The 12724-nt window shown below is 37.0% G+C and overlaps 1 protein-coding gene across 3 annotated transcripts in view; it reads left to right on the plus strand.

The window, feature by feature from the left end:
- LOC126172149 (hyccin) overlaps positions 1 to 12724 on the plus strand; it is a 142343-nt gene that overhangs the window by 10094 nt on the left and 119525 nt on the right. For all 3 annotated transcript variants that reach the window (XM_049920856.1, XM_049920857.1, XM_049920858.1), the window contains 3 exons: positions 6184 to 6309; positions 10618 to 10829; positions 11312 to 11592. In XM_049920856.1, the coding sequence (XP_049776813.1) occupies positions 6184 to 6309; positions 10618 to 10829; positions 11312 to 11592 (619 nt within the window). The remainder of the gene's footprint in view (positions 1 to 6183; positions 6310 to 10617; positions 10830 to 11311; positions 11593 to 12724) is intronic.

Here is a 12724-nt window from a genome sequence, read left to right on the forward strand (position 1 = left end):
CAAGTTTACACCACCTTCATGCATGCCAAGCAGCCTACTTTGGATAACTTTTATAAACGGGTACTCTTAAATTACAAGTACTTGTTTTCGTGTACTTAAACAACTTTTTGTGCTGAATTGGAATATATTACTGGTTAGATATTTTTACATACATCTTGTGACAGCTGTACTACTTTACTTCTGTATGTCTTTAAGCAGCCATAAATTATAATTTTATGGAATTTTATGGACAGATTCAGCCAATAATTGGTAATATGACAGACAGCTTTGCTGTCTTCTTGTGATTTTGTGCAATAGCCTCAGTCTTTCCGTATCAAAATATATGTAGCTGCAAATGTAATGAAAATGTTTTTGTGTGCTAAATTTTGTGTAGCTTTGGGGGCTCATATCTCAACCGAATGCAGTTTAATCTTTTTCATCTTGCTATATCTGAAAAAGATAAGTCTCTAAGCTTCAGAAGTTATATAGTTTAATTTTTGACCCATGGCTGCTTACAGCCGAAAAACATTTGCTCAAAGTTATTGCTTTCCATACACTGTGTAAATGTCCAAATGTGACATTAATAACTAAACAGGAGGTAAAATCAGTGAAAACTGCTTTTATGTCCGTAAAAATACCAGAGTAGTTGTGTACAAATCAACTTCAAGCAGGTGTGTTGGTTTGCTTAACATAGGAAGTATCTGAAGATGGACGGTTGGGGCACCTGAGCACTGAAGCACAATACAGCACCGACCGGATGGTGTTGTATCGAGGCCGGAAGGATAACAGGATAATACTTCGGAAACTCTGAAAATCTTGGACACCACAGAGAGGAACGATGAAGTGTTTCCTTGGAAATTGTGCAGGCTGGTTTATTTCTGAGGATTTCTACTCTGAGAAACGTACCATTGCATGAATTCCTAATTGACGGGTATAGGTATTTCCTTGCAAACTTTCTGCGCTGGTTGACAAAAATCTAAAATATGGTTGGTCGGTGTTTGGAAGAATCTGTAGAGAGGGAGAATATTCTGTGGTTTTGAGAATATGATTTTCCTTCTGCAGTTATGAGGGAGGGGAGCCGAACTTTGCTGGGAAGCCAGTGGTGGGGAGAAAGAAATCTTCTGTTTTGAGTGTCTGTGTTTGATGGTCGCTCAGTATCAGTTTTTATTGGTACAGAAGGACTTGCTGTCTTTGCTCTCAGGAGATTTTATAATTAGAATGGTTAGGCAGGAGATTTTATAATTAGAATGGTTAGGCACTGCACTGTTGCAGACTTGTATGATTCTGGACTTCGCCTCCAGGTAGGGAGTACTCAGCATTCAGTGATTGAGAGCACTTCTTCTGTCTGTACTCACATAGAGACGTTATCTGAACTCCGTCCGTGTGGCTGGGAGTTTGTATTTCTTGTCAATAGAACACAGAGAGGAGAAGACGGTATCAGGTTATATTAGCCAGAGGACCACTTTGTGCCGTCCTAGTGTTTGAAAGAGTTTTTTTTATTTTGTGGGTGGAGTTCTTCCATCGTTGCAGACGTGTACGAGAATCATCACTCAGGCGCACTGGACGCAGTACATATGGTGATATTGCTAATTTCTTTGGCTTATTAAGGCTATAAAGTTAAACAGCTGTGATCACATAAGTTGTATTTCCACTGAGGTTGCACACCACTGTAGATCATCTTTAAAAACAGTGTTTTCTAGTGTTTAGTACGCAGATGATGTCGGTCATCTCGCATTATTTATATTAGATCGTGTAGCCATAAAAAGGGGCAGATTTGGGCAATTTGATCAATCATATTAGTTAGGAAATTCATTTGTATCTCTTTATGTCCATTGGACATCGGTATATAAACATTTGTAACATACAAAGGGATTTTAATCTACAGTAAATGTATAACCAGAAACATTTATCATTTTGTAGTTACTAGTTCCCTTAACCATTCATTTATGTCCATGTTTAATTTATATGTTAAAGAGCAAGGAGGAGGGAAAAAAATACCACAATTAAGAGATCCTAAGATGTGCTTCAGGGTGTAGTCAGACAAGGCCAAATCTTGATTTTTGTGTTCAGTGTTTTTCATTGCGCACATTCGTTTTTACACCTGCCTGGAGTAGGTTCTTGGACCACTTCAGGCTGAATAAATTGCTAATACTGTCTTGTTTGGATTCTGAATAAATGTATTGCCTTCCTGATGTTGTTGATGGTGTTTCAAGATTTTAAGTATGCGATTCCCTGGAATCTACAGAGTGTCTTCAGTACATGGCTAAGGAATGGACAAAACCATGGGGATGCATGAAGCTGACAATCTGAAAGTTCTTCATCTTCTTTAAATGCTTTAACTGTAAAAGCTGCAATTGGAAACTCTGCTTACTCTGATCTTGTTTAAACCAGTGGGCTTGAATTGGTGATTTTCTCTTGTCTTTGCAATTGTGTAGCCTTTGGAAAACCTTCTTTTGTGACCAAACTGAAGTTGTTCATTCTTTTCTGTGCAACATAGAAAGATTATCAGTATTTTTGGAAGGTGGCTATCAACAGTCAAGTATGTGTAAAATGCATGTACACTTGGTATTAGTATGTTTGGTTCTAAATGTCCTTTGTCGTATATTGATATTCATGACATGCTCTGCACATTAAGTAATGACAAATATAATGTTGTGGCTTAAACCATTTTAACCCTTATCCATGACTGAAACCGGTCACTATTTGGGACTGAAATTGGTCAATATTTGGGTTTAAAATAAAGGCAGCTGATAGTCAAACATGTTTTATACAAAAAAGATTATGTTGGAAATGTTGTCATTGTAGAACTTGAGTAGATAAGGAAGAACCAATATTTGGTTACTTAAAAGCCTCTGCAAACCAGCATAAGCTGTTCCTCCAGTTCCATCACAAGGAGATTTTCTATGGCTGGTTCTAAAGAAATTCTGCTCAGGAAGATACCAAAGTCTTTTTCATGCAGACATAGATTCATAAAATCAAGAACTTTATTTTTCTACGTTTTCATCACTAAAAGAGTGCAAGTGCTTGGTTTCTTCAAATGACATCCTCTATGTTTAATTTACTTCATTATGAGTGCATGAACTGCAGTGATATCATGATTAAGGCAGTCACTAATAATACAGGTGTATTTTGTACTGCCAAGGAAACCACAAAAGGTTGTAATGAGACATGACAGTTATCACAATGATACCATTGAACAGCATCTAGAATGAAACATAAATAGTTCTCAGCAAAATCCACAAAATAATCACTTCAGCATCTGCAGGATTTTCTTTCACATTCTTCATATATGAACTTTGGTGTTTTGAAACGAAATGGTGGCTTACCAGATGATGTTTTCAAACCAGTTTCTCTATAAACTCTTCTACAATTGCGAGATGTATCTCTAGTTTATCCCTGTCAGTGTGAATAAACTGCTTGTGTTCCGTCATTTTGTCTGACTCATATTATTTGAAAACTTCTACCAAATAAGCTTCCAGTTCAAGTTTTCCAGGTTGTTGTTCACAGTGTGACAGTATGCAATCTTTTGATTACAAACAGCATATGGTTTTCTCGAGTAGTTCCTTGTAGTCATACCCTTGATAGGGGTTGCAGCCATCAGTTTGCCATTGTGATGTATTACATATATACAAACTGTGTACTTGCAGCACCAACTGTAATACAGGACTTTCTCCTGAGTTCACAAAATTTTGAGAATACCTGTTCCAGAGCAGAACATGTTCAAAATCATAAAAACACCAACATCAAGAAGGTAAGACATTTGTTCAGAATCTGACAGACAGTAATAGCAATTTATTCAGTCGGAAGTGGAAAAGAATTATTCCAGTCATATAATGGGTATAAAGTTCTAACTTTTTGGATTTTCATTCATTTTATTGCTGCTTATTACTTGAAGTTGATTTGTACATAACTACACTTGTATTTTTATGGTCGTAAAAACAGTTTTCACTTATTTTACCTTCTGTTTACTCATTAATGTCACATTTGAGCAAATACACTGTGTAACTAACAACTGTTTTTTCAATGTAATTTTATTTGTTGCATATCACTGTTCATGGGGCCAATTCTATATGCCATTTGCTTTAATGCATGTCATAACAGTTTGTACAGTCAAATTCCATGCCAAAACAAAAAGTGGTGCTTTTTGCATTAAGCTCATCCTTCAAGTTTTGTGCTTCTGTGCCTTCATGTGGCCTTGCTTTGCTTCTGTTAATGACATCCAGCAGTTTCTGAACATGAAAGACGATGCCCATATGATAATAACCATAATCTAAGGTTAGCCCCATCAAATTTACTGGATACTGAAAAACTTCATTCCAGCCACCTCTTTCCTTTCACTTTTTTGAATTAAAAGGCTCGATGTAATTGATCTCACTTCAAAAACATGAAGAAATTAAATTGTTAACTCAGTAACAAAACCATTTTCTTGGTCCCATAACTTGCGGACACATAACAGCTTACAATGCATGAGTGTTATTTCTACAATAAAAGGACACTTAAACATAAGATACAAAATACTTGCAATTAATGTTGTTGGTACAAAAATGGGTACACAATAAAATAAATGTCAGCCAAAAGTGTCAAAGGGAAAAAAAGAGAGAGAAAGGAACATCAAAGGCACTAAAACCTTATATAACTGCACATAGATATTCAGACACAATCAGTACAAGAAGCTACACTACACTGCATTACTCATAATTTTTAGTAATAATAATAATAATACAGTGAGACGGAAGGATTCAAGATTGCAATACAGGATCAAACAATAAACACCAGATTTTACAGCAAGCATATTATTAAAGATCCCGATACCACAACAGATAAATGCAGACTTTGCAAACAACAAATAGAAACAGTAGATCACATCACAAGCGGATGTACAATACTAGCAAACACACAATACCCCAGAAGACATGACAATGTAGCAAAAATAATACATCAACAACTTGCCATACAACATAAACTAATAAAACAACACGTTCCCACATACAAGTATGCACCACAAAATGTACTGGAGAATGATGAATACAAATTATACTGGAACAGAACCATTATAACAGATAAAACACCACCACATAACAAAGCTGACATCATACACACTAATAAAAAGAAGAAATTAACACAACTAATCGAAATATCCATACCCAGTACAACAAATATACAGAAGAAAACAGGAGAAAAAATTGAAAAATACATCCAACTGGCTGAGGAAGTCAAGGACATGTGGCATCCGGATAAAGTTGACATTATACCAATTATACTATCAACTACAGGAGTCATACCACACAATATCCACCAGTACATCAATGCAATACAGCTACATCCAAACGTATATATACAACTACAGAAATCTGTAATTATTGATACATGTTCGATTACCCGAAAGTTCCTAAATGCAATGTAACATATACCGTACAGTTAAAAGGAAGTCACGCTTGATCAAGGTCCGTGTCACTTTCCATTTTTAACCAGACATAACATCTGAGAAAAGAAAGAAAGATGATAATAATAATAATAATAATAATAATAATAGTAATAATAATAATAATAATAATAATAGTAATAATCATACATAATTTAAAACAATATTGTCAAAAGGATAGTTACTACTGACCATATAGGGGAGATTCCGAGTTGCAGGCTATCCCTGTTCCCATTCCAGCACTACACAACCTTCTATTCCATCAACACACCAACAGTCTATTTACTTCTCTCCTATTTCAGTACCCCTCTACTCCCTCTTTTGACCTCTGTCTAACCTCCCACAACTGCACCTAACTGCGCTACCCTATTTGCACCTTGTCCCTGTACGCTCCTACAAACAGTGCTCTACCCTCCCCAGCCTCCTCCTTACCCCCACCACCCAGTTTGCTTCTCCCATCATGTGCCGCTACTTGCAGACCGATGTTGGCAGCCAGAGCCTGTGGTCATATGTGTTTGAGTTGCATTGTGTGTGTGTGTGTTTTGTCTATTCTGATGGAGGCCTGTGCCATTGTACAGTTTCAAAACAGTTGCACATGAGCTAAATTAGAAAATGTAAATGAAAAATCAATTGGAGGTACATATGTCTTTCTTGCTTCCATAATAATGAGTTGTCTTTACAGGTGGATAGTATTTTACTAAACCTGAGAGTAGCACTGTATGTTATTATATGTTTACTATTCCTCTTTTACAAAGACTCTAAGCCATTTGTTTATTTGTCAGAGTTGTCGCAGTGTTGAGACATTATTACTTGGTCTGTACAATCTTGAAGTGGTGGATGAGAGTGGTCAGCCAAAAATCATCTCCTTTCGCCTGCCTTCATTAGCACAAGGATCCATTTACCATGAGGTATGTACATATTTTTAAAATTGTCAATAGTTAAAACATTCAGGACATCAGAACATAACACACTATTGTTTTGCTGTGTAATATCTATGTAACAGCATGACTGGAGCTACATGTTTCAATTATGAAAGTGCACCACCTTTTTTTAAAATAGTACATCTCCACAATTGGCAAGCCTACTCAGGAAAAGATAATCAGTAACAGAAAATGATTTACAGCTTTAGGAAAGATTTCATTTTGCATAAAAAGTTGGTTAATGTAAGTACTTTGTTAGCATTTATTTAGAAGATAAAAAGCTAGACATTTCAAAACTATAATAAACGTTAGTCTGCAGTCCTTAGCTGCCATATTCATAAAACCATTCTGAGTGTGCATTATGAAAACAGCATCCTGCCATGATAAGTATTTCATAGACACGTGTAATGTATTTTGTAATTGGCTCTGCAACAAGACAGAAACAGTTTGTTTGGAAGCAGTGCAAGATTTTTGAGTTTTACTGACGTTAAAGGACAGTGTTCTTCCCTATAGTGACACTCATACTCAGAGGGCCCACATGGGTAGTAAAGTAGTAAAATATTCTTGAAGTAACGTTTGTTCTCATATATTGGTTGTTAACGCTGAGCATGATCGAAGGCACAAGGAGAAAAGTGCATCAGAGGATAAGATGGATCGATGGCATCGCAGAAGTAATGGATTACAATCTGGAAGGTCTGCGGGTGAAATAGCAGGACATAAGAAATTGGCATGCCTTAGTTCATTGGGCACAGAGTGTCGAAATTGACGAAATGAATAGGGAGAGAGAGAGAGAGAGGGAGAGAATTACTTTTTTGTGTTTTAAATAACTTTCAAATGATTTACACAGCTATTATCATTTATAATAAGAGCTTGTACAAATGTGTTCCTAGAGTGGATATCTCAATAAGACTTTTAATACAAATGTACTGATCTGTGAATACTTTACAGACCATTTCTTTTGACATTGTTGGTGAAGTTAAATGTTGTCTTCTCTGAGGCACTCTTTCAGCCTCCATGTGATGTTGGAAGCCACTTGATATACTTCTGAAATAAAGGTGTGTGCTGGTGAACTTCAGCTGCTGTTTGCTGCTCAAGGAGTACCTCAAACAGAATAGCAACGTATCACACACACACACACATATTATATTCAAAATGTGGACTTGTGCACTATCATAATGTTCATAAATGTCACACTTGATCATCTGTATAAGACAAGAATACTTAGAGTGTCTAATTTTAAAAAGAGAAAATCCCATATTTAATTATGTCAAAATTCTGTACTCTTACAGTACCTCGGTGTGTCCCTGGACTGAACTTAAAGCTTTGGTCAACATCCAATGAAGACCAGTGTGCAAGTTCTGGCCAGGAATAAGATTCTGCAGAAAACCTAATAGTGCCACATGGGGATTCTCAGCCTCTACTCTGAGTTTTAGCACCTGGTCCAGTAGAATATAGTGCACCTGTGTGGCTCAGCAGTGTTCATTTAAAGAATGTCATGGTGCCCTACATTCAGTCACATTCACTCATGCCATGTACAGTGGGATTCTCTCCTCAGCGAATATACCTAAAGTAAAGTAAGTCTTTGCTCCTGTTTCACCAACTGTTTGAAGGTGTGTAAATCAACAGCCTACACTCCAGTGCACTTGTGCGGTTTTAATGGCTGAAAACTATTTGCGTACACATTTAATATCACCAAAACATGGCAAAAATAATGAGAAGAGTCCTTGTCAGTATGTACCCATGACCTTCACTGTGTCGTAGAAAAACCTGCCTCGGCAAAGAAAGAATAAACCACAGCAGGTGTGCAGACTCCTGTGAGTGGGAAAAGGCAACTTCCACAGAACGTCAGTGTGTTGCCAGCAGACAAATAACATCATCTCAGAAGAATGCAGTTATGGTCTTGCTCTGGTCAGTGATTTGTCTTCTTCAGTGTGATGCAAGATCCAATGAAATACATATAAAACTGTTTGCAAGTCTTGTGATTTACATCCTTTTTTTTTAATTTGACCTTTATACCTTGTTTACTATTTAAACTGTTGTTTGTATCCTATGTATATGGTTACATGTGATTAAATGTAAATGGACTGGTAAAAAATCTACTCATCAAGTGATGGCAGGAGAGCACACATATAAAGATATATTAAAATTTGCAAGATTTTGTAGCCAGTGGCTTCCTTTTCTGGCAGAATGGTTGAAGGGGAAGGAAGAGGATGAAGGAAAAGGACTGGTGAGGTTTAGGAAATAGGGAGAGTTTGGAAAAGTCGTCCAGAACCTCAGATGAAGGGAGACTTGCCAGACGGGATGAGAAAGAAAGTGGACAATTGCACCACACAGTTCTGTTTCTGTTCCTGTCTAGACTCCTTGGACAATTTGCCTATACTATTTTCTGTTTTATTAAATAATCAGTAGAGTTTTGAGAATTATTCCATAATTCCTTGCTAGAAATTTTTAAATTATTTCTTAATTGATTGCTAGAGGTTTTAAAATCATTTCTTAATTCCATCTTTATAATTTCTTATTTATACTCAGATTTCTGCTGAAACTCTTAAACCATTCTGGGCTGTTGACCACTAGGCTCCTGGTGACAACAGATGTCGAATGAAGAAGACCACAACTTATAATGAGTTTGAATCACTTCTTCACTATTGTAGTGTTAAATGCCCTGCAGCAATACCCATAAATCGCCAGGATCCCTCCTAATGCCAACATAGCACACAACAGCACCACAATTTTCACCTAAAAAAAACTTGACTTAAAACAGTGCTCACCAAACTGCTTATGTAGCTCTCGTTACGATGCAGACACGCCATGGTGATGATGTATTAGGTGAGCCATGTTGCTGAAGTCGGGTGCATGGATTTAATGCCCAATGCTGGTTGAGATGAGCTGGCGACAGATCGGCAATTGGCCATATGTGATTTCAGGGAAATATGGCCGATATTCTTACAACCCTCTCTGGCTACTGACAACTATCTTCTGACTCGTGTCCTTTTTCTTCAGAATTCTTCTTCATCGTACATGAGGTTATTAAATTTGCTTTTTGTTCTCCAAACAATTTATTCTGGTTATTTTCCTCAATTTCATTGTTAAAATTAGCTTGTGGACTGCTGCAAAGCTGGTTATTGATCTCGTTGTCAAGGACAACCACAATCAATCTCTCGAAATTTTCCAACAGAAACTTCAATTTCTTTCTATTCTTCTGTCACCTGTTTTCTCTTCACTGTGCGAGTGCCCCATGTCCTTTCAGTAGGTCACTAAATGGGATGTTCGCTTCTGTACTTGACGAATGTATGTAGCGGGAGGAACTTCATTTAATAATTACAATGCTATAGTGTGCAGATTTGCAATTACTGACTTGTTTATTTGCAGTGCAGTTCCCGTCTCTGGATGTTTTTTCTTCTTTCCATGATGTTCTTTCTTCTTTCCATGATGTTCTTTCTTCTTTCCATGATGTTCTTTCTTCTTTCCATGATGTTCTTTCTTCTTTCCATGATGTTCTTTCTTCTTTCCATGATGTTCTTTCTTCTTCCCATGATGTTCTTTCTTCTTTCCATGATGTTCTTTCTTCTTTCCATGGACTTCGTCCCCTGTACAGAGTTGCCTGTGATGGACACAAAAATTCATGCTTATCTAGGTTCAACAAGCTGCCAAATAACTGAAATATATTTTGAAGACATGCCTATCCTTCAAACTTATACAGCTCTGGAGACTCCCATATAAAATTGTCTGCAATTTAGTTTTGACTGTTACATTGAATGTTAACAAAGTGTCGACAGCTCAATCTCTGCTCTCTGACGGGCTATAGCACACAATCTCCACTGGAACTAGTTCTTCTTTTTATTTATTTTTTCATTATGTAGACCATTGTCAAGGCGCACGCAATTCTTTGGAGCTCAGTATGTCTAAGAACTAGGCGCACAGCTGCCCGGAATAACTGTAAAATCAACAGGTGCTGGAAATATTTTACCAAACTGCAGAGCCACCCTCTTCTTGCAGAAACTCTGTGTCCATCACACTCATTAACACGCACAAACAATACAAATTCTGTACACAATATGCCTATCTAAAACTCCATAAAACTATTAATGAAAATTAACTGTGCGTTTGGCAAGCATTGTTAATCGGTACTATTAACACTATGCAACACATCACTTCATGAAAGTGATATGTTATAAGTCTGTGTCAAAACTCATTAAAAATTGAAGATCCTAGTTTGATTAGTTAGCCTTGTCCTTTGTATGATATAGTAATAATCAAATAAGATGTTTATTAGTACTGTTTATTTGTTTTGATCAGCCTATGTCCCTTGCACCACTGACTGAGAGTGCCCTACGTCGATGGGAGGAGTGCAATACCAAACCTGTTCAGTGGGGTCCTATGCCTCAGGTGGAAACACTTAATGCCCAAAACAGACTAAAGGTGATGACAGCACTATTATTTCTCTACAACCAACAGCTGAGTCTTGCAAGCAAATCTGCCCTTGAATATCTCAGCAAGGTCTGCTCTAAGTGAGTATTTCTATTTTTCTTGTAACTGATCATAATTTTGTCATGATGAAAATTTAAGCTTCAGTTTATAAATGTGTGCATATTATTCTATAAAATCTGGCCTTAGCTCTACACGAATCAGCAATAAGTCATTAACTACAGAATTATTCTGCATGTAAATACAGTATATGCAAAACTGTCATTGGAAACTTTATTTGTAAATTAAACTAATATTTTGTAAATGTTTCCCATTGCTTCTCTGCTCACACATTTCTGCAAGTTGAGAGAATCATCACACACTCCAGTTTTGTAGCTACTTAAAAAAATTCAACATCTTTCAGAATCTCGCATGACTGTTCTAATTTTTGCAGTGCATAATGTACTGAAGTGCATTACTGTTTGCTTGAATTCATTCTGGCCACTGTATGAAGTTTAGTAATATGTTCTTTGTGATCAAAGATCATGATATGATTTGTATTAATTATTTTGTGCGTATTCCACAGGATAGTGACTCAAGGCTTCAGCAAACCAGGTCACCACCAGAGATCATCATATGGTTCAGACAGTTCCAGCTTGGTTCCACGCTTGTTGCCACGTATTCCTGTCTCATCACAATTTCTTCTTGAGCTGCTTCATGGTGCCTATTTCTCATTATTTAATGGAGCAGCAGCTGCAGCACAAGCAGCTCTTGATGATCTCCATACCCGTGCCTGTTTTGAAGGGTATCCAGAGGTTGTGTTAGCTACTAATGCTGTACGGAACTCTTTGCAAGTCAACACCTCTGGTAAGCATTTCCTCAGATGGTGGGGTGCACTGTGATTAACATTATGAATATACTATCAGAACTCTATCAGAAGTGTCTGAGATAAAGTATACTTTTCATTATGGTTATTAAAAATTAAAAGGTGTTTTCTCTGAAGCAAAGCTTACTACTTTTAATATCAATTGTAACATATGAAAGTGAAATTAGATACCCCAAACGCTGGAAAATTTTTACATAAAGTCATTAACAAATAAGTTTTGTTCTGACATTACTTGTCATAATGATTGTGTGAAATCTGAAATTCATAAAGCACGAAACTTTGGAATAGCTAGTGTAGAACAGTCCCAAGTTTTTTGATCCAGTGATTAAACAGGTGCAACGAGAAAGAGAGGTGAATAAAGATAACGTCCTAGACAGAGTACACAAGATTACCAAGGAACAACAAGGGGGTAGGAGAAGTTTGTTGTGGATGTTGTAGAAGAAATAAAATGCAGTTGTGCCAATATACAGATAATCAGCAGTAAAGTAGTGCATGTTGAAACAATTATTATATGCAGAGATGTTATAGATTCATTTCATATTAAGTTCATGACCTGAACAACAACAGCAGCAGCAACAACAACAACAACAACAACAAAAAACCTACCTTGCTTTCTTTTGTTCTTCTTTTGCGCCAAAAACTACGAGGGTGGTTTGAGTAGTTCTCAGAATCACCACGAGAGGTCAGTGCTAGTGCAACGAGTTGTTCACGTGATATTCATTGGACTGTTGCTAGTAAACGCGTGCCATGTCAGTGCTCTTGGAAGAGAGGTGAGGTGGTCATGTGGCTTTGTTTTTGTTCCCACATAGTGATTTGCGAAGATGCAAAAGATCGAGATTCGAGCAGTAATTAAGTACTACGTAAAGAAAGGTATGAAAGCATAGGTTATTCATGCCAATTTCCAGAATACACTGGGGGACCCTGCTCTTTCATATACAGCTGTTGCCAAGTGCACAAATGAATTTAAATGTGGTCGGGAGAGCTTAGATGATGATCCACGCAGTGGTCAGCCAAGATGTGTCACTACTTCAGAAATCATTGCAAAAGTGCACAAAATGGCCAATTGAAAGTGCATGAAATTGCTCATGCTTGCCAGATATCATCTGAAAGGGT

The sequence above is a fragment of the Schistocerca cancellata genome, chromosome 1, assembly GCF_023864275.1.
Source record: "Schistocerca cancellata isolate TAMUIC-IGC-003103 chromosome 1, iqSchCanc2.1, whole genome shotgun sequence".
NCBI classification, from domain to species: Eukaryota; Metazoa; Arthropoda; class Insecta; order Orthoptera; family Acrididae; genus Schistocerca; species Schistocerca cancellata.